Below are 27,670 nucleotides of genomic sequence, written 5' to 3'. Positions count from 1 at the left end.
CACTCAGCTTCCAACCTTATGGGAGAGGCATGCTGGGAAAGCCTTGTAAAGCCTTGTATCAGAAAGGTCTGGGGCTTTTACGCCCTCAAGCTGACCACTCGATGACAGGCAGACAGACCGGTGCCATGGTGGGCTGTGTCAAGGAGGCCTCGAGTTCAGAATTTGGAGGGGATAGCCCTGCTTGACAACTCCAGGTCGGCGCTCATCTGGAGCACCAGGGACAGTACTGGGCACTATGGTTTAGCGAGAGTGTCAGAGAAGGGCGAAGGATGGCAAGGCCAGGGCACAGCTGACTCAGCTGTCACTGTGTGCTAAACACTGAGAACATGCTAAAAAAAGACAGTGCCTGCACTCGAGGAACTCGCACTCTGATTGGGAGAGTCAGTCAGTAAATATTTGTTAAATGCCTACTGTGTGCCAAGCACTGAGTTAAATGCTGGAGTTCAGTTGCAGGGCAAATGGCAAGGCCCAAGGGTCAAGAGGGCCTAGTGGCGGGGCCAGTGAGCAGGCCTTGGGTCCCCTATCTCAGTGGACAGTAAATGAATTTGAGGTGAGGAAGTGGAGGCAAGCCTTGTTAGGAGTTGGGTTGAGAAAGGGAGGAGAGACCTAGGATGGCAGCTGGTGGGGTCTGCAGGATCGAGGCGGGGGCTGGGTGAAGACTGGACTGTGCCTATGGCAGTGGAGAAGCCACCAGGGGATAAGGAAGGGTCCAACATGGGAGTGAGTAGGGCCCAAGCGAAGGGACGATCTCCCAGGTGAGGCGGTTGGGGAGGAGGAATGTAGGGCTTGGCCTTGGGGAAGAGAAGGCTAGAACGAAGGAGGAGATGGGACTCACGGGCAGCCTCGGCTTTGTCAGGAGATGAGTTCCTCAGCTGAGAGTGAGGGGTGAGTCTGAGGAGATCAGCGGCTCCGGGAAGGGCTGGCCGGCGAGGGAGAAGGCCCAGCCGACCTCACTGGTTCTGGCAGCAGCCCATGAGTCAGAGTGAAGGGATAGGAAATGGGATAACCCAGCACAGAGGTCAGGCTCAGTGTGACTGGCAGTCACTGGATATGGGGTTCAAGGGCTAGGGTCAACCTGTAAAGGGATGGAGGCAAGAGCAGGGCAGATGGCCTGGGAGGCTGGGGGTCGGGGTGCGGGTAGAGTAGGAGGGAAGGATGGGAAGCTGGGTCAAAGTTCAGGATCGTAGAGGTGGGTGGCAGTTACAGGTGACGGTCACATCAGGGTCCAAGGCTCTCGCTGTGCTGGGGTCATGCAGGGCATTGCAGTGAAGGCGGTGTATGACCCAAGGAGCCAGGATGTAGGAGTAACATGTGGAAATGAGGGCAGGGGTTGAAGTGGAGGAAGCCACTGTCGGTGAATCAGATGCTAAATGCTTGGAGAAAGGGAATGTGGCTTGGGACCCGTAGAAGACTGGGCTGAGCGAATAAATGGATGCCAACTATGAATGAAATGCTTCTGGGGGAAGAGGAGTGAGCTGTGATGGCCGAGTGACTGCATGGATCTAGGAGCAACGAACGGGGGGGGGGGATCGCCTCCTCATAGCCGAGTGCAGGGAGTGGGCTGAGGTGGGGTGATGCAGTCTGTTGAGGGTGACAGACCGGCACTGGGGGTCTTCTGTGAGTGCCAGCAGATGGAGAGTGGGAGGCAGAGAGGCCCAGGATCAAAGGGCACTTGTTAGCCACCGAGTCGAGATGCCTGTGGGCAGAGGACTAGACTGTAGGGGCCAAATGGGGTGGAGAAAACTTCCTTGTGACCAGAACAATCCCAGAACAAAATCGGTTGCCTTGGGGGTGGGGGAGGCTTTCTTCTCCCTTAGAGACTGTAATCAGTTGCTGGGGAGCTGCAGACAGGAAGCTCGGCCAGGTCTGTCCTACCTCAGAGATCCTGTGATTCCTCAGGCAAGTGGAAGAACCCTGGCTCCCGTCCCTTTGCTTGGCTCCTGCTCCCTGCCCCATGGCAGCCTCTTGTTGGGTGAACTCAGTCCCCTGTGAGTGTCTGGCCAGGTAGGAGAAGCTCACCTCTGCCCTCTGCCCCATGCCAGGGCCCTGCTGGACCAGGTGGAACACTGGCAAAGCTTCTTGGCTTTGGTCAACATGATCATGTTCTGTACGGGCATCCCTGGCCACTACCCAGTCAATGAGACCACCAGCTCCTTGACCCTCACTTTCTGGTATACTCTGCAGGTCGGTTTCCTGTTTTCTTTGGTGGGGTGAGGTGGGGGAAAGACAGCTTGGGCCTTTGAAGTGGGGAGCGAGGGGGAGCCTTGGACGGCACATCTCACTGAGCTGTCACTTGTGAGGAGACCAGCCTTGAGCGTGATGGGGAGGCACAGGCGGGACAGACTCCTGATGAGCTGGAGGGGTCAGGGCCAGAGGGGGTGAGGGTATGTGGGGAGAGTGATGCTCAGTGCCAATGTGGGTGGGAAATGGGGGAAACCTAGTTTTGAGGTGAAGCTTCCTGGCAAGGGAACAGGTGAGGCTCCTGTGGGGTCCAGGCCAGGTAAACTTGACTGCCCTCACCTGACACCCCCCAGGACGACATCTTATCATTGGAGGCAGAGAAGCAGGCTGTGTACCAGCAGCTATACCGCCCTGTCTACTTCCACCTGGTGGATGTGCTCCTACACAAAGCTCAGTTCCCTGCAGACGAAGAGTATAGCTTCTGGTCATCTGACGAGAAAGAGCAGTTCCGAATCTACAGGTAAGCTCCCCTGGGCTCATGGCCCTGGAGGCCACAGGTGTGCCACTGGCCCCACCACACTGTGGGGAAGCCTGCCTGAGGCCTGGGCAGCTCCTAACAGCAGCTATTCTTAGGGTGGACATTTCGGACACACTCATGTACGTCTACGAGATGCTAGGGGCGGAGCTGCTGAGTAACCTCTATGACAAGCTGGGCCGCCTGCTCACCAGCTCTGAGCAGCCTTGCTCCTGGCAGGTACAGTCCCCCACCTCAGCCTGCCTTGGCCCGTCTTCTCCCCACTTCCCTGGCCCAGCCTGGCTCCTGGATCCTATAGACTCTGAGTGTGAAGGCGCTACCTTCATTCTCTAGTCCAAACTAGAGCTAAGAGTCTCCACACAATCCAACCCACCTCTGCATACCCCCTTCCCTGCCATGCCCTGGCCCCTGCCTTCAGCCTTGTGCCTGCTGGCCTGTCCTTCCCACAGCACACGGAGGCCCTGCTCTATGGGTTCCAGTCCATTGCTGAAACCATTGATGTCAATTACTCCGACGTGGTGCCGGGGCTCATTGGCCTCATCCCCCGCATAAGCATCAGCAACGTGCAGCTGGCGGACACCGTCATGTTCACCATTGGTGAGTTGTGGCTGGTGGGTGGGCCCCAGGCACCCGGGTTCAGAGCCTGCAGCCCCCGTGGAGGAGCCTCTGGGTGCCCCTTCCCCCATCCGTCTGTCTTCTCCTCTCCAGGGGCCCTGTCGGAGTGGCTGGCAGACCACCCGGTCATGATTAATAACGTCCTGCCCCTGGTGCTTCACGCCCTGGGCAACCCCGAGCTCTCTGTGTCCTCTGTCTCTACCCTCAAGAAGATCTGCCGGGAATGCAAGTATGACCTCCCTCCTTACGCAGCCAACATCGTGGCTGTGTCCCAGGTATGGAGATGTGGTGGGCATGGCCTGGGGCGAGGGGCTTGCTGACTCCACCCCCATCTTACTGATGGTCATATTGTTTCTTCCCTAGGATGTGCTGATGAAGCAGATTCACAAGGTATGGCCTTGGGCAGCAGCTGGGAGATGGGGAGGACGGTCTGGCTGCTGGTAGGGGCAGGGAGAGTATGGCCTGGACCCTTGGGACTGAGGGTCTGGAGGTGGGAGAACCCAAGCTCAGCTTGTAGCTTTGGAAGCTTGTCTGACTGGGTTTCTTCATGTGAAAAGTAATGGTCGCCCTAGCTCCACTAGCTTCCTGCAGTTTGACTGTAGGAGGGGAGCTCCCTTCCCGTCCTGGATTCCTGTGGGGAAGTCACAGACCTTGGGCCTTGTCCAGGGGCTGACCCTCCCCTGTTCTGCCCCACAGACAAGTCAGTGCATGTGGCTGATGCAGGCCCTGGGCTTCCTGCTGTCAGCTTTGCAAGTAGAAGAGATTCTGAAAAACCTCCACTCCCTCATCACCCCCTACATCCAGCAACTGGAGAAGCTGGCTGAGGAGATGGTGAGGGAGGCCGGCCTGCTAGAGGGTGGGTGGTAGGAGATGAGGGAGTCTGCCCAGGGGGAGGGGAGAGAAGGTGATAGAGATCTTATGGTGGTGGAGTGTGGGTGAAGATGCCAAGCATGTGAGAGGAGAGGAAAGGGAAGCTTCCCTGGAGTGGGAGGATGGGGTGCCGGGGGAAAGTAAAGGAGGGATTCCTGGTTCGGAGGAAGGCTCAGGAGGCCTGCCCAGAGTGGGGGTGGGGTGGGGTGGGGATGGCCCATCTGGCAAGGGGCAGATGGAGAAAGAAGGTGCTGCCTCAGGGCATTAACCACTACTAACCCGTCTCCCACCCCTCAGCCCAGCCTCACCCATTCAAATTGTGGGCCCTCTAGGATGTCCCGGCTTAATGTTGTCTCCACCTCCACAGCCCAACCCTTCTAACAAGCTGGCTATTGTCCACATCCTGGGGCTCCTCTCCAACCTCTTCACTACGTTGGACATCAGTCATCATGAGGATGAGCATGAAGGCCCTGAGCTCAGGAAGCTGCCCATACCACAGGGACCTAACCCAGTGAGTGATGCCCTGGCTCTCTCCCTCCCCTGTTCCTTCCCAGCCCCTGCCTGGTCCCAGAGCTGTGCTCCCCTTCTTCCTCTGCAGCCTCCAGGCCTCGTCCTGGGTGACCCCCCTGGGCCCCTGTAGCTCAGAGCCCCACCAACTTCTCTCTCATCTGGTCTTCTCCCCCAGGTGGTGGTTGTGCTACAGCAAGTTTTCCAGCTCATCCAGAAGGTGCTGAGCAAGTGGTTAAATGATGCCCAGGTGGTAGAGGTAACTTGTCATCCTTGGAAAATCACAGGACCCAGAATCAATAAGTCACCAGGCATTATTAATTGCTTACTATGGGCCAGATACTGTGCTGAGGACACAGACAAAGGCAGAAACAGCCCCTGCCCCGGAGGAGCTCCTGTTCTGATGGGGGAGATGGCATGCAAACACATACATGCTATGTACATACAAGCTCTTGGCAGGATCAGTTGCACACAGTCTCGGAGGGGAGGCCCTGGCAGTAAGGGGGATGAGGAATGCCTTGCAGAAGCGGGTTCTGAGCTGAAATGTGGAGGAAGCCAGGTAGGCTAGAGGTCCTCTCCATGAGGTGGAGCATCCCAGGCCTGCAGGCTGGAGAGCCTTGTGGGAGGCGCAGCCAAGAGGCTGGTGCTGCTGGATGGCAGAGAACGTGAAGGGGAGGAAGGCACGGCAGTGCAGCAGGAAGGCAGAGGCCAGGTTAGGAGGCTTCACAGCCAGACGGGAGGGGCTCAGGAGCCACTGTGCTCTGGTGGGGGTGGGGGGGAAGGTCACTGACAGCTGGGGCGGGTGGAGAGCTGAGGCAGGGAGGCTAACCTGAAGCTGCGTCAGGAGTCCAGGTGAGAGGTGAGGAGCACCGCTATAGGCCCGGTGTCTCTGTGAGCAAAGAGAAGACGAGACGGGTTGTTAGGGTAGAAAGGAGAAGGGATATCACCTAGTGATAATCTGGAGCCTGAAGGACTGGGACGCTGAGCACCCTTGTCAGGAAAAGGGGAGTTGGGAAAAGGAGAGGGTTTGGAGGGCTTAATTTGAAATGTCACAAACAACAGAGGCTCCCTGTCGAGAGTCCTGGAGTGAGCTGACCTCTCAGCACAGACCTCTCGGAGAGCCTGGCCTCTCCTGGGCTTCTCACGGTCATAGCGAGGCAGACTTCCTTAGAGACCCAGCGCGGGCCGGCCTCTCCTCTAGGCTTCTGTGATGTCACTGAGGGAGCCCCCCCTTCTCCGAGGGATCCTGTAGTTCCAGAAAGGCTCACCTGTCTTCGGGGATCTTAGAATCCCAGACCAAGCTAACTCGCCAGTCACAAGGTGGACTAATCCCTTCTGGCTCCTGGCGGGTCCTGTAGAGTGACTCAGTGGGCTCACTGGTCAGGGAGGCTCCCCTGGTCCTTCTTCCGGGTGGTCGCCATCTTCTAGGCCAGCCTGTCTCAGAGGGATCCTCAGAGGCAGAGGAGGCTGGCCTCTCCCAGCGACTCCAGTAGAATGACAGTGAGTTTATCCCATAGAGTCACAAAAGGCTGATAATAGCTACCATTTATAGAGCACTTTACAAATATTATCTCATTTCATCCTCACTACTATCCTGGGAGGTAGGTGCTATTATTATTCCCATTTTATAGATGAGGAAACTGAGGCTAAGTGTATTTAAGTGACTTGCCCAGGGTCACAGAGCTAGTGAGTGTCTGAGGCTGGATTTGAACTGAGGTCTTTGTGACTCTAGTCAAGAATTCTATTCACTTTGCCGCCTAGCTGCCGTCGTTTTGAGGGATCTCATAGTGTGAGAGCAGGCTCACCTCTCCTAGAGGATCCTATAGAGTCATAGTGGGCTACCCTCATCACTGGATGTCAGGTTTGGGAGGGACTGGGGGATGGGAGGGTGGGCATCATTTAACCTTGAAAAGACTAGACTTTTGCAACCTCCAGGCTGAATGAGGCCGTCTCATCCCACCTCAACCCAAAGCAGGAATTGCTTCTTTCCACTGCCTCTGACTAGAGAAGCCCTGTATTTAAACGCTATGGATGACCAGGTGCTCACTGCCTCCTGGAGCAGCTCCCGTCATGAGGAAGTCTCCTCTCATGACCACTCCTGGGTTAAATCCTGTCAAAAAAAACAACAGCTCTTATTTCTGTAGCTCTTAGAGGTTTATGAAGTATTCTTTTCACAACGTCCCTGTGGGATAGGTAGTGTAGGGGACATTGTATAGATTTTACAGAAAAGGAAACTGAGTCTCAGAGAAGTGATTTGCCTGCAGGTACACATCCAGTAAGTTTCAGAGCTGGGATTTAAGCTCAGGCCTTCTGTTTCCAAATTTGGCTCCTCCCAGCCTTGGCCTTCCATTCCTCATTGTGACAATTGAGCAAGGTGGAAGTGGTCATTGGGAGGGCAGAGGGGTGGTGGGTGCCGTGTGCGCTGCAGCCTGCCTCCTCTCTGCTCTCTCCTCTCCAGGCGGTGTGCGCCATCTTTGAGAAGTCCGTTAAGACCTTGCTAGATGACTTTGCGCCCATGGTTCCCCAGCTGTGTGAGATGCTGGGACAGATGTACAGCACGATTCCCCAGGCCTCTGCCCTCGACCTCACTCGCCAGGTATGGAGTGGGCTCTGCCAGGGCGGGTGAGGGACCCTTGTGGAGTGGGAGAGGGGCCTGGGCTGACGCACGGTGGGTGCACTTTCTCTCTTCCAGCTGGTGCACATCTTTGCTCATGAACCTGCCCACTTTCCCCCCATCAAGGCCCTCTTCCTCCTCGTCACCTCTGTCACACTCACCCTCTTCCAGCAAGGTAGGTCTAGCTGGGCCATGCTCCTCTTCTTGCCGCCGCTGCCGCCGCCGCCAACGCCACCCACCCAGGCAGGGGATTCCAAGCTCCCGACTCAGCCCTCCCTTTGCCCTTCCAGAGTGGCCAGACTGGAAAGGGGCTGAGAGGCTGGGGAAGAGATTCCTGAAGGAGGTGGCTGGATGGCGTGGGAGAGCAAGTAGAAGGGGCGTCTGTCTGTGTCAGCCTCGGCACTCAGCAGCGGCTCTGCCGGGGAGAGGCAGGCCTAGGGCCCATAGGGTTCACAAGAGGCTGCCTAGGTCTAGCTTTCTTATTCCCAGCAGGGTTTGGGGGATGCCTTTGAGCAGGGAGCTAGTTTTCTCTCTGCTAGTCATAGCCTAGGTATCCCCCACCTGGCTTGGGGTTGCTGACCCACAGTCGGGAAACATTGTGAGGGAGGCCTTGGGTCCAGAGTGGCTGGCACTAGTTGTCAGAGCTCTGCCTCCTTCTCCTCGCCCGGGCCTTCTCTTCACCTCCTAGCCCCTTCCAGGCTCAGTCCCTGGGCCCAAGGTGGGCAGAGCAGTGACTTTCTGACCCCTTCCTCTCCTCCTCCTCCTCCTCCTCCCCCTAGCCCCAGTGGTTGTGGCAGTGCAAATGCTGGTGAGGGGGAGGGGAAGCTGACGAGATATCTTTCCCTCACCTCCTGAGAGAGATCAATGTCTACAGATGTCCTTTCCGAGAGGCATCCGTGAGAGTTGCCCAAACTGCAAGGTGTTAAGGGGAGGAAATGTGAGGGTTAGCCTTGAGTCCCAGAAGAAGGACTGGGCTTGGTAGTGGGCTGTGTGTGCACACTGGTCACAGCAACCCGAAGGACCCCCACCAAATCAGGAGCGGCAGTCTGCCTCAGTGAGGGCTCTGGAGGGCTCTAGACCCTTACATGCTTGGGACCAAGACAAGAGAGCTTGGTTCAGGCCCCAGCTGGTCAGGGCAGGTGCCTCTCTGATACTCGCAGCAGCCTGATGGTGGGAGCCCAGGAGAGACATGGTACGTGTGGGCGTGTCTCATCCCCCATCCGGCAGAGGAGGACGTAGGCAGAGGTTAGTGGTAACATGGGCTGATCCTCCCGCACTGCCCAGGGAGGGACGTGGTCAGAGGGGAGCCTCCCTTCCTGGCAAGAACATCTCTCTGTGGGCCTGAAGTGTCGGGAAACCCTCGTGTGGATCTAAGTCATGAGCCTCCCCATTCCTGTTCTCCCGTAGCATGACAGCCCTCCGTGCATCCCTGTCTTCCCTGAGCTGTCCCTGGTGCTGCTGCCCAAGCTCAGCTCTTGGCTTTCTGGGGCCATCTCTGTGCACATCTGAACCCCGCCTGGAGTCCTTGCCTGAAGGGAAATAGGGTGGGGAATGGGGGCCGGTTCTGGAGCCACAGCCACCCTAGCTCACCCAGTTGTGGACCTTCCTCCTGCTCTGTCTGATCCACTCCGGGACCTCTGCATGCCCTGGGCCTCTGCCCTCCTCCTCCTTCTCCTGCCTCTCTGCCCATGACTGTTCAGGAAGAGTCCCAAGGGAAGCTTGGTACAATGCCTTAGGACAGGGGCCAGGGTAGGAGGTCAGTGCCAGGAAGAATGGGGCTAAGGTGAGGGGTCTGCCCCCATTCCTTCACTAATCCCTAAGCCAGCAGTCTGAATGAGAAGAACTCTGAGGCCCTTCTGCCCTTACTTGGCTGGCACGGGCACCTGGTGTCCTGGCCCTCCACCAGGGCTCTTTGGTTCTGTCTCTGGCATCGCTGGTCTGAGGGCCTGAGGAAGGAGGCTCAAGAAAGGTAGCCAGGGGTGGCAGTCCTGTCCTCGCCCCCTTCCTCTGGCGCTCTGTGCTGGTGAGTTCCCTGACTTGTTTGCAGGGGTTTCCCAGGCCCCCTCCTGCCAGCCAGGAGCCAGTCAGCCCACCCCCCACCGTCACTCTGCTGTTTCTTTCTGTTTGGGGCTTTCCCAGTTCATGGTTTTTGTATGTTTTGTTTCTTTCCCTCGCTTCCTGCCGCTCAGGCCTGCCTCCTGCAGGCCCTCCGGCCCACGTAACTGTATGACGTTGAGTTGCTGTTTGGATGAGTTTTTCTTAAGTTCCATCTTTATTTATTATATTTTAGGGCCCAGGGATCATCCTGATATTGTTGATTCATTTATGCAACTCCTGGCACAGGTGTGTTTTAGTTTCTTACTCATTCACGTTCTGTTCTCTCTCTTTCTCTTTCTCTTCTGTTGGAATTCAATTTAAATATCTTTTTAGCTTTCTGTTGACAACTTTTTTTCTGTTGAGTTGAATAGAGTTTCTCCATCTGTTTCCGTGGAAGTTGATAACCCGACACTCTCCTCTAGTCCTCCTTTCCCCCTGGACTTGCCACAAGGGTCGTGGAGAGGCTGCCCCCGTGGGCACCTAAGGGTCGAGTAGGCAGGCCTGGGGGTGGGCTACATTGGGAAGCTCTGCCGTTGCTAGGCGCCCACCCTCAAGGCTGCAGGAGGGGCCGTGGGGCCTGGGAAGCCAAGTGGAATTGGGAGTCCAGCTGCTGCGAGCCTCTGCTGGGAGGTCTCTTGGCTTATTTGTACCTGGTCTGTTCCAAAACTCCTAGGGAGTGGGAACCTTGGGGCTGGCGGATTCTGTGGAAGGTACTATGAGGGGGAGGAGGAGATGGGGGCTGGGCCTGGGCCTCTGGGCTGATTGATATTAGGGCTGGATCTGGTGAGGCCTGGGTGGTGGGCTGCCCCTGGAGACTGAAAAGTGGAGGGGCCTGGGATGGTCTCGAAATATCTGATCCACTGGAAGGGGGAGGCTGTGCCTTCCCCTGGGGTCAGAACCTCCTGGGGTGGAGATGAGGCTGTGAAGGGCTGGTGGCTTGGGATCGTTCTGGAAACGGATGGTCTGTGGGGCTGGTGATGGGGTCAGGAGGTACTGTCAAGGCTGAAAGAAGAGAGAGGATGATCGGCCCCCCTGAGCCCAGAGCTGAAGCACTGCGTCTACCTAGAGCCCTCTTTGGGAGGCCTGGCCCTGTTGGGGGGAGATTTGGAAAACACTCCCACTTGAGACTGTCCTTGGCCTTCTCCTGGGTCCTTCCAGTTCTTCCTTTTATGTATCTTCCCCCCCAATATGTGACTCAGGGTCTTTTGCCACCTCTGCCCAGAGAGCCTCTGGTCCCAGCACACGATGTCCCTGCCTTCATCAGCCATTGTCTCCCTCCTGTCCCCCACTTCGTGCAGGAGCTTTGAGGTGGCCTGGGTTCCTGTGTGGGGCGGGAAGGGAGGGAACAGGCTTTTTTGAGGAGCCTAGCAGGGCTGGATCCCTGGTGTGGCCACACCCTAAACCAGACCAGGGCAGGTGAGTGGCTTAGTGGGGTGGGGCCAGGAGAGGGTCAGGGGCTGGGTTCACGGGGGCTCCATCTCCCCATAGGCCTTGAAGCGGAAGCCAGACCTCTTCCTGTCTGAGAGCTTGGATGTCAAGGCTGTGTTCCAGTGTGGTGAGTAGGGGGCTGGTTATGGCCTGGGGAGGGGCTGGATGAGTTCCCTGGCCTGACCCGTCTCTCCCTGTGGGCAGGTGTGCTGGCACTCAAGTTCCCTGAGGCCCCGACTGTCAAGGCCTCCTGCGGCTTCTTTGTGAGTATGGGGCCTTGCTCCCCCTCCCAACCTCCAAAGGACTCTCGGGGTCCAGGATAATAGGAACCAAATGCTTCTATTGGTCATTCAGAGGACCGCTGTCCTGTGCTCCCAGGGTCTGGCCCAGGCTTCTACAATAGGACCCACTCTCAGTTTCTCCCCTCATATCCTGTCTGTGTCTCAGGCTCAGCATTGTTTCATGGTTTCTGCTGTGCAGGACCACTGGACGATGGCCGGGAAATAAGTCTCTAATTCATCCTCCTCTTCATTCTCCCTTGTGTTCTGTGTGACCAGGACCGGACTCCTTTCAGGTGCTGGTCAGCGCAGCCACAGGCCTGAGTGAGCTGTCCTGGTCCTCCCAGAGGCCTGTGGGCCAACCTCTGGTTTTGTAGGCGTCTATGTGTAGGACCTCCCAAGGGCCCCTGGAGCCAGTGCTGAACACCCTTCTATAGACAGGTAGTTAAGGTGCTGGTGCTGACACTGAGCTGGAACCATCTGCCTCAGCTGTAGGCACACACACACAGGAAGACACAGACACGCACACGTACACACATGCATCTACATAGATAATGCAGACACACACACATAGACATAGACACACGTGTACACACAGAGACATGTACATATACACATGCAAGCATACACAGATGTGCATAGATAGACATATACATACAGACACCTGTATACGCAGATACATGCACATGCCCACATAGATAACACATAGACATATACATATGGACACACATATACACACAGACACTCACATAGATAACGCAGACACAGACATATACATACGGACACATGTATACACACAGACATACATATACACATATGCTCACATAGATAACGCAGACACAGACATACATAGACATATACATATGGACCCCTTTATACACACGGACACACACGGATACACTCACATAGATAACGCAGACACACACAGATATGCATAGATAGACATATATACAGATAGACACATATACACACAGACACATGCACACACGCTCACATAGATAACATGGACATACATAGGTGGACATATACATACGGACACACGTATACACACAGAGACATACATATACACATGCTCACATAGATAATGTAGACAGACATACATAGATAGACATATACTTACACATGTATACACACAGACACACACAGATACGCTCACATAGATAATGCAGACACACACAGATATGCACAGATAGATGTATACATACAGACACATGTATACACACAGACACATGCACATACACGCTCACATAGATAACAGACATACATACGGACACATGTATACACATAGACACAGAGACATACATATACACATGCTCACATAGATAATATAGACACACACAGATATGCACAGATAGATGTATACATACAGACACATGTATACACACAGGCACATGCACGCTCACATAGATAACAGACATATCATACGGACACGTGTATACATGCAGACACACAGAGACATACTTATACACATACAACTCACATAGATAACGCAGACACAGACAGACATAGATAGACATATACATACGGAGACACGTATACACAGACACACGTGCTCACATAGATAACGCAGACACACGCAGATAGACATGTACATACAGGCTCACGTATACACACACAGAGACATGTACATACGCACGCACACGGGTGCGTACCTTTGCCCACGTTCTGCCCCCCTGGGGTCAGACGGCGTGCGTCTGGCGCCTTCCCCGCGACGAGCCTCCAAGCTCCTGCAGCGTCCTTGCAGCTCCCGTGCCCCGGGAGGTTTCTCTCCTCCGAGCCAAGCCCCCCAAGTTCTCTTAACGGACCCTTGTGTGATAGGGTCTCTAGGGTTCTTGAGGCCCTTCAGCAGCCTCCACGGGAGTGCGTCAGGTTGTGAAATGTCCTTCCAAACTGTGACAACAGTTGTTAGATGTGGCCTGACCACGGTGGAGGGACAGCGGACACTGCAGCCCGAGGTCACATGAGCTATTTTGGCTGCCTTGTCACACTGTTTGAGTGAGCTTGCAGTCCACTGAGGCCTCAGATCTTTTTCATGTGAGTTGTTGCCTAGTCCTCTCCCTCTTATGCTTCTTCAGCGCTTTAAGGCTACAAACTGTTGTCCTGTGGGGTGGGTGGTACGAGTGTGACCCACGCCTGTAAAAAAGGTCAGCCATCTTTCAGAAGTGCAGCGCAGTAGCAGCTAGGATCTGAACCCAGGCCTTCTGGCTGCCCTCCCTAGGCTGGTCTGGTTCTCTGGGCTTCTTCGGCATGTCCTCAGATCCTTGCGCTCCCGGTGGAGTATGCTGTCCCCGGGACAAATGCCAGTTCATCCCCTACCTGCTCATCCTCAGTCTTCTGATTGGGAGAGCGATCCTGACGATTGAAGGCCATGCTCTGCATTTTGTGGCTGGCAGTACAACCTGGGGAGCAATTTCTTCTGATATGGCCAGCCCACCTCAAGTGTCTTAGCCACTGCTTGCATTCAAGTCACCCTAATGTGGCTGTCAGATGTCATCTCTTGCATCCATCCTGTCTCTTTCTGTTGCCTTTGGGCTCACCTGTAAGTTTGCTGCTTGACCCCACCTGAGAGCATTACTGGGACAATATTGATATTAAGAATGTTGTGGTTTTGGCAGCAGGGAGCAGCTTTTCAAATATCACCCAGCCACTCTTCCCAAGCTGTTCAATTTTGGATTGAGCTCACTATCCATCTATAGTGTACCTTTCACAGAGAAAGTACTATTGGACCACATCAATGTATATTCTTCATCCACTTTGTTTTTCCTGTGTGGGTTGTTAAGGTTGTCTGTTTTTACTGTCTACTGATCTTACTGAGACAGCCCAGTGGTCACCTCTCTGCAAGGATACCACAGGTAGCTTAGTAAAATGACACCTTCAGTGAGATGGAGTAGATTCAGGGATAGACAGATTTGGGCATTATTTAAGGAAATTGAAGCTGTTCAACTGTGAAATAGGGTACCTCCAGAGGAAGCAGATCCCTGATCACAAGACGCCTTCAAAATTTTGCTTCTCCTTTCTTTGCCAAGGAGGATGGTCTTTGGACTAGAAGTGGCAGGATAAGTAAGGATAATTAATGAGATAATAAGGAAAGGACCTATCTACCTTTGATGAATTCATCACCTAGGCCAGAGAAACTGTGCCTTCCAGTGTTGAAAGAAATGGTGGATATGATTGCTGATATTTGAAAGATTGTGGAGAATGGGAGAGGAAAAAACTGAGGAGAATGAAATCCTCTAACTGTAAGCCAGTGAGTCTGACTTTGATTTGTGCAAAAAGTTCTAGATCGTTTTATTAAAGGGATGCTTGGTAAACCTCTGGAAAAGGAAGCAGCGATCACCGAAGCCATCATGGGTCCATCCAGAGCCAGTTATACAAGGGATAACTGCCCTTTTCGGACAACCTAACCAGCTTGGAATAGCTGGAGAATGCTATTAATGCTGTTTACTGAGGTTTTAGCAGTCATTAGGCAAAGTTCCTCATATTATTCTTATGGGATGTGGGCTAGGATTCAATACTGTTATATGGATTTGAAACCTGTGGAATGGCCAGACCTAAGTAGTCTTTGGTAGTTTGATGTCAGCTTGGCAGGTGCTGTTTAACATTTTTATCAATGACTTGGATAAAGGTTGAGATGTCTAATAGGTCATTACATTTTCAGACGACACAAAGCTGTTGGAAAAGAGCATTAACATACTGGCTGACAGGTCAGTCCAAGATGATTTTGACAGACTTTGGACTGAAAGATTGAATCTCCTAAGTTGAAATTTTTTTAAAAGATGAAATTTAATAGGAATAAGTATAAAGTCTCAGGTTTAAAAAAAAAGCTACCTTCATAGCCTCATCAGGCAGAGAGACATCTTGATGGTCCGTCTGAAAAAGATCTTTGGACTGCAAGCTCAATGAATCATCAGTGTGATGGTATTCCCAAGAAAGTGGGTGCCATTTTGGGCCACCTTCATAGGGGTGGAGGGTCCTGCAGGGAGGAGGGGGCAGTTCTTCTGTGCTCCATTCCCTCAGATGACATCCAGAGTACCTGGTTCAGTTCTGGCTGCTAAGTGTAGGAAGCATATGTATCAGCTAGCTGGAGCCTCTCCAGAGGAGGGTGGCCAGCTTGGAGAAGGGCCTCAAGTACGTGCTATGTCAGGACCGACTCAACCAAATGAAAAAGACAGACGTGAAATAGCCCCTGCCCTTGAGGGAGTACATGCATTATAAGTCTATACAAAATAAATCCAAGGTCATTTCTGGAAAGGGGCAGCAACCAGCAGCTGGGGAGCATGAAGAAGGACTTATAGGAGAAGCATCTGAGCTGAGCTTTGATGGAAACCAGAGGTTATAGGAGGTGGAGGTGAGGAAAAAGGGCATTCCAGGTGTGAGGGACAGTCTGCACAAAGCATGGAGACTGGAAATGATGGAAGGCCTTGTGGGAAGATCAACAATGAGACCAGTTTGGCTGGACTGTAATGTGTGTGAAGGGGAGTGATGTGGGAGTGAGGTTGTAAGGAATGTTGAATGCCAATGGAAGGAGTTTGCATTTGATCCTAGAGGTAATAGGGAGCCACTGGTGTTTATTGAATGGGAGTGAGGGGTGGCATGACGTGGTAGAACAAAACCCCTTAGGAAAATCTCCTTGGCTTGGGGGTGGAGGCTGGGGAAGGATGTATTGAAGTAAAGAGACAGAGTTGGAGAGACCAATTAGAAGACCTTTGCAGTACTTAGGGGAGAAGTATTGAAGGCTTGGTCTGGATCAGTGGTCCTGTGAGTGAAGAAAGAGGAATGGTAAGAAAGATATTGTGTGGGGCAGCTAGGTGGCACAGTGGATAGAGCACCGGCCCTGAAGTCAAGAGGACCTGAGTTCAAATCCGGCCTCAGACCAAACACTTGACACTTACTAGCTGTGTGACCCTGGGCAAGTCACTTAACCCCACCTGCCTAAAAAAAAAAAAAAAAAAAGAAGGAAAGATACTGTGGACATATAAACAGAATAGATGGGTAAGTGTGAGAGGGAAAAGTGTGAGAGAGAAAGACAATGAGGTCACGAGCCTGAGTGGCTATGAGGATGGGTGGTGCCCTCCACAGAAATAGGGAGATCTGGAAGAGGCCTGGGCATGGGAGAAAGGGGAGTGAGTTCTGTTTTGGATTTGTTGAGTTGAAACACCTACAGGACACCCACTGGGAAATGCCCAAGAGGCAGTTGTTGATATGCGACTGAACCTCAAGAGAGGTGGGCTGGATCTATAGACTTGGGAGTCATCAGCACAGAGTTAGTAATTGAACCCTTGGGAGGGAATGAGAACACCAGGAAAGAGTGTGAAGAGAGAAGAGGTTCCAGGGAAGAACCCTTGGGGAGCATCCACAGTTAGGTAGAGCGATGGGGACGATGATCCAGCAGAGGCACACAGAGCTGTTAGATTATTGTTTGCTTCGGACAGAGCAGTTGGAGTTGAGTGATGAAGGCAGAGGCCAGGTCACAGAGAGCTGAGAAGTCAGTGGGAGGATGGAAATGGAGACAGCAAGAGATGGCTTTTTCAAGGAATTTGGCTGGGAAAGGGAAAAGTAAGATATATGGGGAGAGATTGATAAGATCTTGTAAGGTATCATAAAGATTAGAAGAACCTTGGGCGTGTCTGTGCACAACAGGAAAGGAATTGATGGAGATTGAAGAAAGGTACACCTGAGGTTCTTTGCTGTGTAGAGAGGGGTAGTGGGTGTTGTGGGAAGCTTGAGAGATATCTGTTGTGCAGTGTATTAGAGAATCAGGAAGGGATGAAAGCCCAGCAGTGATTAGGGGACCTACCCAGATAGTGCAGACTGGTCAGAGCCAAGAAGACAAGAGGTAGTTGTCTAGGGCTGGTGTTTGGCAAGACAAGTTTGGTGTCAGGGCAGAGGCATGTGGGATGTGAGAGCAGGGAACAGTGTAATATTGAACTGATTACTCTAGATTTAAGATTGGGAGGAAGAGAGGAAAGTGAGGCCAGAGCGGGAGTAATGGCCTCAGAGAGAACTGAAGGCTTAGGCTGAGTCAGATGTTAGGATTAAGGTCATGGTGAGGAAGAGTAGTTTTAGGAGTAAAGTACGTGCAGAGATGGAATGATTAGATGTTAGGGTTGAGTAAAGGAATTTTAGAAATCTTAATTTTGGAAGTGGGACACTTGTGGGGTGATGATGAGAGCCAGGCCATGACCATTCCAGTGTGGCTAAGGAGTAAGTGGGTCAGGGGGTTGAGAATAAAGAACTGGGATTTCACAAGTATTTGAGGGACTATAGCCATAGTTCCTTAGAATAGGACAAGGGCTGGTGGAAGAAAAGACTGAGGAGGGAATAGGCCCTGGGGCTGGTGGGTAAAACAAGAGCTGTATTGGGCAATCAGTCTGGATAGGGGAAACCTCCAAGGAGGAGAGAGGTTCCTGAATGGTAGTGGCAGGGGGTGGTGGGTCTGGAAGTGGTGATGGGGAGCAAGCAGTATGCTGATTCCCCTACCCCACCCCCTTGCCGCCCCTGTCCAGGACCAGTGCAGAGTTTAGAGAAGCCTCACACCTATCTACCACTAATGTTTTCTTTGAGAATGGAGTTAGGAAGCTCTGGATGTGGTGAATCCCATCACAAAAACGAGATTAACTCTTATCTTGATTGGAAAAGACTGCTGTGGTCATCCTTTCTGAATCATTGCATCTACATCTTGCCACTGGACCCAGATGGCTGGTGACTTTGCACAGCCCTCCCTCACTTAAATCCAATTCACTCGCATGTCATGGCATCGCCTCCCTGATGTCAGGGTCCTCTTTGAGAATGAAGGACAAACAATAACAACAAGCCGTGGTCCTGTCAGAACATTTGTTTTTTAAAGATCAAAATCAGCACCAAATTTAAAGAACAGCAGGCAACAAAACCAGCTCCAACTCATTTTAAGACAATCTCGACACAGTGAAGGATTTCATCAGAGAAATCATGATAGCTTTTTTGAAACAGGGCTGGCCACGTGGCCAGTGTGAAGGGTGACTAATGGGCAGATGTTTCCCACCGTATCCCTGCAGTGGCAAGAGAAAGGAAAGAAGATGTCCACCCCCACCCTCATTCCTTCCCCAGGACTTTTTTGGGTGGGCATAAGCACAAGTTGCACTGAATGTGTTTCCATCTACATCATTAGAACGTTCACATTGATGAAGTCACAGATCCATTCAGATATTGTGAGGGGGAGAAAACTGGGAATGGATAAGGGAACAGACATTGACACGAACAATCTCTATTGCCTGTGGAAGTTTAACCAATGTAGTGCAATTCCTGCTCAGAGGAGGCCAGAACATCCTGGAAAGTGCTTGAGCCAGCAAACCCTTGATCTCCTGGCTGAGCAGCAAAACATGGTGGCCAAGGGCAGTCCCCATTTAGCATGACAACTCATTTGCAAAACCTTGTGGAGGAGAATGGTAGATTATAAGCAGTACTTTCTCATAAAATAGCAGCAAGAGTAGAAAGGAAATGTGTTGAGAAGCCAGAACTGCTGGACCAGTGAGCAGAGGATGGCAAGGATCCCTCTGAGATGTGTGACCAGATGTCTGCATCAGTGACCGTGGAAGCCCGGCTTCAGGGTCCTCGGTGTGCTCTGCAAGGAGATACAACAAGCAAAGATCAGTGGAGTGGCTACCCGAGCTCTGTCTCTTAGAGTACCTGAAGGAGAGAAAGCAAAGCCACAGATGGGGTGGCAGGCCCGAGGATGTCCACAGCTCCTCCACATCCTGGTCTCCACAGCCTAGGGCAATAGGCTTTACCCGTATTAGGGGCATGCTACAGGGGGTTGCACAGTGTTCCACAGCAGACCACATCTTTACAGTCCCCCACGGGCGGAGAACAAGGCATCCCACCTGACGACGTCTCCTAGAAACGTGCCACGATCACATAAGATTGCTCCAGAGATGTAATGGGCACATGCTTTGTTTAACAGCACTAAGTGCTACCTCCAAGTGCAGTAACAGAGAATGATGCTCCCCCCTCCCCAGTCACTGCTTGGTATGGCGGTGACCCAGCACGCTGCCCACATGCTCTTGGTAGTTGACTGGTGCCTCCTTCCTGAACAGCCTGAGCAGCTGTGCAGGAAGACCGAGGAACGGCTTCCTTCCCATCCATTCCCTGTGGATGTCCTGACCGTGCACTGCATCTGGACAGGCAGCGTTGGAGGAACAAGGCTGGAAATAATGTGGCGTTTTCTGTGCTTCCGAGCTTCTCTTAGAAATAAAAACTCTAACCTACTGTCTAATTCTGCCCTGGGGCAGCCAAACCCTGGCTCTGCTGGGTTTGAGGTGAAGTGCCCCAGCAGCATTCTCACAGGGCCCTACGCCTCACTTGTCCACCAGGTGTGAAATCCTACGTCAGTCATTAATAACTCATCTCTGGGCCTGGCCGTACAACTATTTTTAAATCTTTTCTGTGCTTATCCTGCTTCTTCTGAGCCATATTCAAGGCCTGGGTTTTATCCTATCAAGTCTGCCTCCTTTTTCAGATGCCTATTACCCATCCCTTTAAATAATATGTTCTAGGATTTTCGTAGAAATTCAAGCCTCACTCACTGGCTTGTGGACTTCATTTTATTTCCTTTTTTGAAAATTGGGACATTTGCCCTGCTCCAGTCCTCTGGTGCCTCTCCCGTTCTCCACAGGGGTTGCCTCGAGAGGCAGTGGGTCCCCTCTCTCTAGAGATCTTCAAGCAAAGACTAGATGACCACTTTTCGGATGTGTTATAGAAGGCTTTCATGTACAGGTTTGACTGGATGGCATCTGAGTTCCCATCCAACCTCGGAATCCTGTGATTGTTCAAAGACCTCCGACAGCAATCCCATTGGTATTTCTTTTTAGTACCTAAGAATGTAGCTTATCTGCCCTGGTGACCTGGGTTTTCTCTTATTATCTCTCTCCTTCTCTTTGGTTTCAGCTTCTCATCTGCCGTTTCTGTTCTCTCTTTATCTGCTGCAAAATGGTTCAACTTGGCAGAAAAAGGCAGCACAGAGCCGAGCAGGTCTGCCTTCTCTCTGCTGCCAGCCATTGCCCCACCAAGCCTGACAGAGCAGGGATCCCATCCTCCTCTTTTCCCCAATACCACCAGAGCCACCCCCTTGGTTGTCAGTCTTCTCTCCATCCTGAGTTCTTGGTTTCTTGGGTCCAGAAGACTTCTACAGATTGGTCTTCTCATCCTTCCCACCTTGGGGAAATACATGTCTTTGTGAACTCTTAAGTAGGCTGGTAAGTTCCATCTACCCATAAAAGATCATAAAATCAGTGGGTCCTAGACCTTGGCATCCAACCCTTTAATTTTATAGCTGAAGGAGCTGAGGCCCAGGCTGGTGAACTGGCTGGTCAGAGGTGGGATTGGAGCCCCACCTCCCACTGATTCCAGAGCTGTCCTCATTCCACTGTCCTGTTCCCGTGGTCTCTTTTCTTCTTCATCAGAATTGTTTCTCTGGGTTCAGTGTTATGTTTCTGGATTTGCTGACTTCTTGGTCCTATTTGTCTAGTGTGTTCCAGTGTTTTCTATTCTACTTTGTAAACAAAGTAGTTTGGAGAAGTCTCTCTTTATGATATAGTTTGAGATCTGGTAACTCTATGCCCATTTGCTCCTGTTATTTTTTTCTTTAACAAATCCCAAAATGGAGTGGACGCTTCCTCAGGATATTCCCATTATCTCCACGCAGGCGGCCAGTTTTTCCATTTGGTGAGAGACAGCACCAAAATAGAATTTCCCTCTGTTGGCCCTTACACCTTTTGAAAGATGGAATTATCAGTAAAGCAAATCAGTAAGTTCTTAGCTGCCCATTTCAGCGGAGAGTTGGGGGGGGGGGGTGAGAGAGGAGAAAAAGAGAGAAGAGAGAAACACAGAGAGAAGAGAGAGAGAGAGAGCATGCTCCGGCAGTTATCTGGATAATTGAAGTCCCCTGTCACTGTTTGCCCCTGTGCCCCGTTTCTCATGTTTTCTGAACTCCTTATCTCTTTCTTCTTTCTGCCCAGGTGGTCCATAGCCAACTCCAAAAAAATTACTTCTATTTCTCCCTTTGTGCTCCTTCTCCCACATGCTGTTCATGATTCTTCACTGCCTTTTCCTCCTTCTCTCTCTTACACCCCCCCAAATCTACCCCATTCCTGTCTCCCAGATTGCCTTAGGTGAGTATGAATCTTATGTTCCTTCATATTTCTTCCTATATGAGTGTGAATGGAGCTGCCCTTGAAGTCAGGAAGATAGGGATTGAAATCTTGCCTCCAGGACCTACTGTCTGTGTGAATCAGAGCAAGTCCCTCACCCTCTCAGGGCCCCAGATCACTCTCTAAGACTGTGAGTTGCAGGGGCAAGTACTGACCTGCATTGGTTAAGAGAGTTTCCTCATTGGCAGCACCCTGTGTCAGGAAAACCATGGATCTGGGCTTCCTGGTTCCTCCCCCCCTTCCCCTCGTGAGTATGTTCTTCATAAACAGTGCCCACCAGTGCCCTCCCTCATTCCCTTCTTGGTTCTCCTGGGCCTTTTGGTTGTGGCCTGACCTTCCTTCCAGAGTCCTGTTTGAGGCCAAGTCTAAGTGACACCTGCAGAGTTAAATTTGCCTCTTTGAATCAGGAACTGTGGTTTACCTGGCTTGTTACTAGTGCTTGGGACCTTTGTGGTTAGTCAGTGGTGCTCATGGGCCGTGTCATTACCTCCTTTCTTCCATTTTTCTCTCCTGTGGATTTCTTAGTGTCTGTCCCAGCTCTTTGTGTGTCGGGGCTGCCCCTGATGGCCCCTGGTTTGGTTGATAGACCTCATCCCTCAGGCTGATTCTCCTGTTGGATTTTGGGTCATGTACTCTTGTCTACCCTTTTTCTGATTAGAATGTGCTGGTTTTCCTCTTTTCTGTCACAAGGCCATGGAATAGTGGACAGAATAATGGCCTGGGAGTCAGGAAGACCATGGTTTGTAGCCTAGCCCCGACACTTGTTATGTGGTTATGGCCAGTCACTTTCAGAACCCCAGTTTCCTTTCTTAGGAAGCTTGGGAATAGTCACACCTGTATTACATACTTCACAAGTATCGTGAGGACCAAATGAGATAAGTCAGGCTCAGTGCTTTAGAAATGCCACCAGTGTGTTGTGGGGAGCAGTTTTCTCCCAAGCGTCTTATGATTTCTGTTTCAGCAACTAGTTCATCCTTGTTGGTCAGAGTTAAGGGGCTTAGGGCCAATCAGGAACTCATCAGCTGCTGTGTTTTTAGCAGAAGGAGAGATGGGCCAATGTCCCCATAGCTGAAAAGCCCGTCCCGCCGTCCTGCCTCTGCATTGGGTTTGTGATCTGTTTCCTGCCCTGGCCGGTAGTCTTCAGTAAACTACTATGACCACGTTACTTCTCTTCATCCCACTGTTGATTCTCACCCAGAAGCGCTCCACAATGCTTCCCTTCTCATTTGTGTATTTCCTCTCATGAGTTTATCTCCTTGCTATACTATGCATTCTACCACACATTTGATTTATTCTGACCTTTTAAAATAGGATATAACCTTCCATAACCATATTTTAGATTTGAGCTCCATTCTGAATGTCTTAGTGATAGCTGTGAGATTGAACTGACAAAGGGTCACCTTTGTTCTTGGATACAGACAGTTCTCACTTTACATAAGTGGACTGTTCCATAGACCTCCATGTAAAGCAATTTTATGTAATGCAAATTTGCCTGTGGATGGGGGGAAGAGAGGGAGGCAGGTAAGAAGGGGCCTGTGCACCAGTGGAGGGAGCAAGGACACCTCGGGCCTGGAGACAGAGAAATGAGAGGGGCAGGAGGAACATGTGGCAGGGGGCAGACATGTAGGAGTAGACACAGACCCAGACAGGAGAGGATGGGTGACGGCAGGGGCAGGGGACAGGAGACTGACACGTGGGTGGAGTAGGGCAGAAGTCTCAGTGCTAGAGGTCTCAAGCCAAGCTCGCAGCCCATCTTCAGCAGTGGGGGGTCTCTTCCCCACTTCACTTCTCTTTCACTTGGAGGGATTTTTGCGTGGGGATAAGGGAGGCCTCGAAGTGCCCCCAAGGAGCAGGGAGAGGGAGCCCAGTACTGTCCAGTGAAGTTAACACAGATGTATTTTTGGAATCCAGGTTCCTTTCAGTGTTCCTTCCGTGAAGTTGAATTTGCGTAATGCAGGTTTGTGTAAAGTGAGAACTGTGCGGATTGTGTTCTCCACTGGCCTTTTGTATTTTGTGTCATGCCTGGCACACTCTGTGCTGATGTGGCAGCTTTTCCTTAGCCCTCCATCTTTACTCTGAAACCTCCTTGATTCAGTCCACGAGGATGTGAGAATCACTCCCAGGTCTGTCTTCCTGCCTGCATGGATGTCAGTCCGTCTTGTCCCCAGTACTCGGGAAGACAAATTCACTCCCCCGTTGTGGCCCAATGGATGTGCTCCTCTGTGTTTCTGACCTTTCTCCAGGGCCTTGTGTATCTCCCTGATCCTTTCTTGGAGTCTGGGCAGCCGCTGCTGCTGCTGCTGCTTCCTCGGAGGGTGTGGCTCTCACCCTGGGCTGCCGCCCTGCCCAGTGTGGTGATGGTTCCTCATTCCCTTCCTTCTTCGGTGAAGGTGACAAAGCCCCTGGCTCTTGAGGTCATTCCTCACTGGAGGCCCTCTTTCACCTGTGGGGTATAATGAGTGCTTTGAGAGCCGAGGCCCTCCGAGCTTTGCCCTCCTGCCCCCCACCCCACAGGGGGCCAGGGGAGCTGGTCTGCAGGCTTCACGCACCGAGGTGTGCATTGTCACTGGCAGAGATGGCGTCACATTGTGTGAGCCCTCAAGAGTCCCTTTCCTTCTCTTTTTGCTGGGATGGAAGCTTCTTAAAGACAGGGACGTTCTGCAGCGCTCAGATCCTCCCTCGTTCTTGGGGATGTTTCTCATGGCAGCTGCCTGTCTCTTCAGCCCAGAGCTGGGTTTGTGTCCGATGACCAGGCACTTCTCACTCCTTTCCCTGGGGATTGGGCCTCCAGCCAACCTACGCTGCTCCTTCCTCCTCATCCTCTCAGCAGCCTCCCCTTGTTGCTTAGAAGTACCTTTTAGGGAGAATCCTGCCAGATGGACCCTGGTGCTTCCCAGAGGACTTGACTCTGGCCTGGGGACAGACACAGATGCATGAGGCAGCGAGGTCACATCTCAGGACGCTTGAGATCGCTCCTTCCTTGTATGTGTTCCCACTTCACATGAGAAAGTCAGGTCAGATCATTCCCTGGGGTGGCCAAGTCCTGGCCCCAGTGGGGGGGTGGGGGCAAGATTCTGCTGGCCAGGCCCTGCCTGTCAGCAGGTCACATGTGAGATGAAGAATGAAGGAAGCCTGCTTCAGTTGTCTGGCAGGAGACTCACCCTTGGGGAGGCAGGAGGCATTGCCATGCCTGATCCTAGGGGCCTAAGCCGCCTCTGTCCTATCCCTGCTGCAGACAGAGTTGCTGCCCCGCTGTGGGGAGATCCCACCTATCGGGCAGGTGGTCCAGGAGAATGGCAAAGTGCTGCTGCAGGCTGTGCTCGAGGTGAGTGGGCAGGGGCCATGCTGTCACAGAGGAGGAGGGCGGGCCAGAAGCAGAAATGTACTTCATGTGCAAGGTGTCCGAGAGCTAAGATCAGCCTTCTGGAGGCCAGAGCATGGGCTTTCTGGGGGCACACTGGCCATTGGGTGTGGGAGAGATGGGGCTTCTCTGCCCGCTCGCCCTCCTGACTCCAGCCACCTTGGCTCCCCTCTGCCTAGGCCATCGGCGGTCAGGCCTCTCGCAGCCTCATGGATTCCTTTGCAGATGTCCTCTTTGCCCTCAACAAACACTGCTTTAGCTGCCTCAGTGTGTGGATCAAGGAGGTGATGCAGCCGCCGGGTTTCCCCTCACCCCGGCTCAGTGCTGAACAGAAGGATACCTTCAGCCAGCAGGTCCTCAGGTGATTGGGCAGGTGGTGGGAGGCTGGGAAGGAGGGGGCAGGAGCCTGCTGGGGATGGTGGAAAGCCTCTGCCCTGGCCTTCAAGGCCCCCCACGGTCTGGCACCCCCGTACCTCGCCAGCCTCATCACATACTTCATTCAACTGGGAGCTCCTCTAGAACAGGGACTTGTTTTTTGTATCCCAAGAGCTTAGCCCAGTGCCCAGCACATAGTAGGTGCTTAATAAATGCTTGTTGACTGACCTACTCCATCCTTCACACGTGCTGTTCACTAGCCAAACTGGGCCCAGCTTACCAACAGCCTTGAGCTTTCCCACCTATGTGTCTTTTCTCAGTCTGTTCACTGGCCTGCCATATTGCCCCTTTTCCCCGGCCTGGGCACTTTCCTCAGCAGTAGGCCCTGATATGGGAGTCGTGGATGATGGAGCTAATGCTCTACCCCCTTTCTCTTCTCCCTGCCTTTGCAGAGAGCGGGTGAACAAGCGTCGAGTGAAGGAGATGGTGAAAGAGTTCACGCTGCTGTGCCGGGGTCTCCATGGTACTGACTACACTGCTGACTACTGAGGGCCGGCTGAGGCCAAGTTTCTATAGAATAAACCCCAACCCCCCACTCAGCTCTGTCCTCCTGTTTTGTGCTGCCCTGTGGGGGAGGACAGGGCTGGTTTGCAGCCATCCGTCCCCTTCATGAGTGTGAGGAGGGTCAGGTGGCCCCAGGACTGAGGGATGGGGATTCCCTCAGATCTGAGGTGAGGGCATGTTAGGCTTAACACCCCAGTTCAGTCCAGTCGTGATTGAGTGCCTTGTGGAGATATCCTGGGGAGTTCCAGTGTGGTGGGGGAGAACAGCCTCTCCTCCCTGGAGGGTCCTTTGATCCATAGTTATCCCCCATCCAGATCCTGGGGGCCCTAAGGCAGACCTCAAAAGCTGTTCTCCCCCTGACCTCCAGCCCCTCCACCCCTCACCCTGGCACTTCCCTCCCTTCCATCCTGGTGTCTTGTCTACACTGTCCCCTTAAGTCCCTTGCTGCCCTGTCCCAATACCTTCTAAGCCTTGCCAGTCTTCAGCCTTGGATTATCAGTCAGCTTCCACCATCTGCCTCTAGGGAGCTCAAGCAGGTCGTGAAACTGCACGTTGGGGCTGCTGCAGAGTTATCCTCGCATCTGCCCTGGGCCCTTACTCTGCAGCAAGGCAAACATCTCTTCCCTTCCTGATCCATTTACTGTCCCGCTCTGCACAGCAGATATTCTAAACCTGTCTTCTCAAGCCTCCACGTCACTCTCGTGACCCATACTTAGGGCCCCCCCCCATCTTTCTTGTCTCAGGGTGCTCTGACATTCCCCACGCTCTATGCCCTCACCTCCATCTCACAGAAAGAGATGGCCTTTCTCCTTGCCAAGGCCAACCATCTATCTGCAATCTTGATCCCATCCTTTCCTGTATTTTCCAGAAAACTGCCCCTCCACACCACCCTCACTCTCCTCTTGAATCTCTTTGTATTAACTTCCTTCCCTGCTGCCTCGAGTATGGCCCAATCTCCAACCTTAAAAAGCTCCCTGGGTCTTGCTGTTCCCTCAGGCTATTGTCCTCTCCCACCTTTTCACAATCAGACTCCTTGAGAAAGCCCCGTATTCTCAGCGCCTTCGCATCTTGTCTGCAGTCTGACCTCCGACCCCATCACTCAGCTGAAACGGCTCTCTTCAGTGTCACCCGTGATCTCTTAATTGCTGAATCTGACGGGCCTTCTCTCAATCTTTGTTTTTCTTGAGCTCTCTGCAGCCTTTGATTCCAGTGATCAGCACCTCCTGAAGACTTTCCCCTCAGCTTTTCCCAGAATGACTTTCAAAGTCCTACCTGTGTCACTGATCCTTCTCCATCCGTTTCATGCCTACTAAATGTAGGTGTCCCCCAAGGTTCTGCCCTGGGCCCCCTTTTCTTCCTGTTTACAATGGATCTCATCGACTCCCAAGTGTTCAGTGGTCATCTTCATGCAGATGCTTCCCAGGTTCATGGATACCACTGTGGAGTAGCACTGGACTTGGAGTCAGAGCCTTGCTCAAACACACCCTGTTCAGTCTGTCACTTCTTGGAGCCTCAGTTTCCTTCTCTCTCAAATGAGGGTCACTTCCAGCTCTGAATCTATGAACTTTTTATTATCCAGGGTCCCATGGGCATCTCAATCTCAGCCTTCCCAAAAGCAAAACCTATTATCTTCTTTCCAAAATCCATCCTTCCTCCAAAATTCCCTCTTACTGTCCAAAGGACCAGTCAATCAACCAGCACTGGTCAGGTGCTGTGCTTTAGAGCTGGGGATACAAAGAAGGGCGATTATAGAGTGCCTGCTTCTAAGGAGGCCACATTCTAACAGGAGACAGCGTGCAAACAACCACTGCAAACAAGATATAAACAGGTCTGGAAGGAATCTTCCAGAGGGGTGACATTAACTGAGGTGAATGGGTGAGAGGACAGGAAAGACCTCTTGTAGAAGGTGGAATTTAAGCTGTTTTAAAAGAAGACAGGCGGGGCAGCTAGGTGGTGCAGTGGATAGAGCACCAGCCCTGGAGTCAGGAGGACCTGAGTTCAAATCCAGCCTCAGACACATAACACTCACTAGCTGTGTGACACTGGGCAAGTCACTTAACC

The 27,670-nt window shown here is 52.4% G+C and overlaps 1 protein-coding gene across 1 annotated transcript in view; it reads left to right on the top strand.

Annotated features, from left to right (window-relative positions):
* IPO13 (importin 13) overlaps positions 1-25,644 on the top strand; it is a 33,311-nt gene extending 7,667 nt beyond the window's left edge. Inside the window, exons 4-20 of the mRNA XM_027837933.1 lie at positions 2,043-2,184; positions 2,535-2,701; positions 2,815-2,935; positions 3,166-3,313; positions 3,425-3,606; positions 3,695-3,721; positions 4,028-4,162; positions 4,569-4,712; positions 4,887-4,967; positions 7,167-7,304; positions 7,401-7,497; positions 9,613-9,665; positions 10,908-10,974; positions 11,052-11,110; positions 24,545-24,634; positions 24,850-25,031; positions 25,498-25,644. Coding sequence (XP_027693734.1) covers positions 2,043-2,184; positions 2,535-2,701; positions 2,815-2,935; positions 3,166-3,313; positions 3,425-3,606; positions 3,695-3,721; positions 4,028-4,162; positions 4,569-4,712; positions 4,887-4,967; positions 7,167-7,304; positions 7,401-7,497; positions 9,613-9,665; positions 10,908-10,974; positions 11,052-11,110; positions 24,545-24,634; positions 24,850-25,031; positions 25,498-25,594 — 1,930 coding nt within the window. The 3' untranslated portion in view covers positions 25,595-25,644. The remainder of the gene's footprint in view (positions 1-2,042; positions 2,185-2,534; positions 2,702-2,814; positions 2,936-3,165; positions 3,314-3,424; positions 3,607-3,694; positions 3,722-4,027; positions 4,163-4,568; positions 4,713-4,886; positions 4,968-7,166; positions 7,305-7,400; positions 7,498-9,612; positions 9,666-10,907; positions 10,975-11,051; positions 11,111-24,544; positions 24,635-24,849; positions 25,032-25,497) is intronic.
* Positions 25,645-27,670: the final 2,026 nt, after the last annotated feature.

Source organism: Vombatus ursinus, unplaced genomic scaffold (genome assembly GCF_900497805.2).
Source record: "Vombatus ursinus unplaced genomic scaffold, bare-nosed wombat genome assembly UNPS02014825.1, whole genome shotgun sequence".
Taxonomy (NCBI): Eukaryota; Metazoa; Chordata; class Mammalia; order Diprotodontia; family Vombatidae; genus Vombatus; species Vombatus ursinus.
This window is presented reverse-complemented; position numbering and strand designations above follow the sequence as displayed.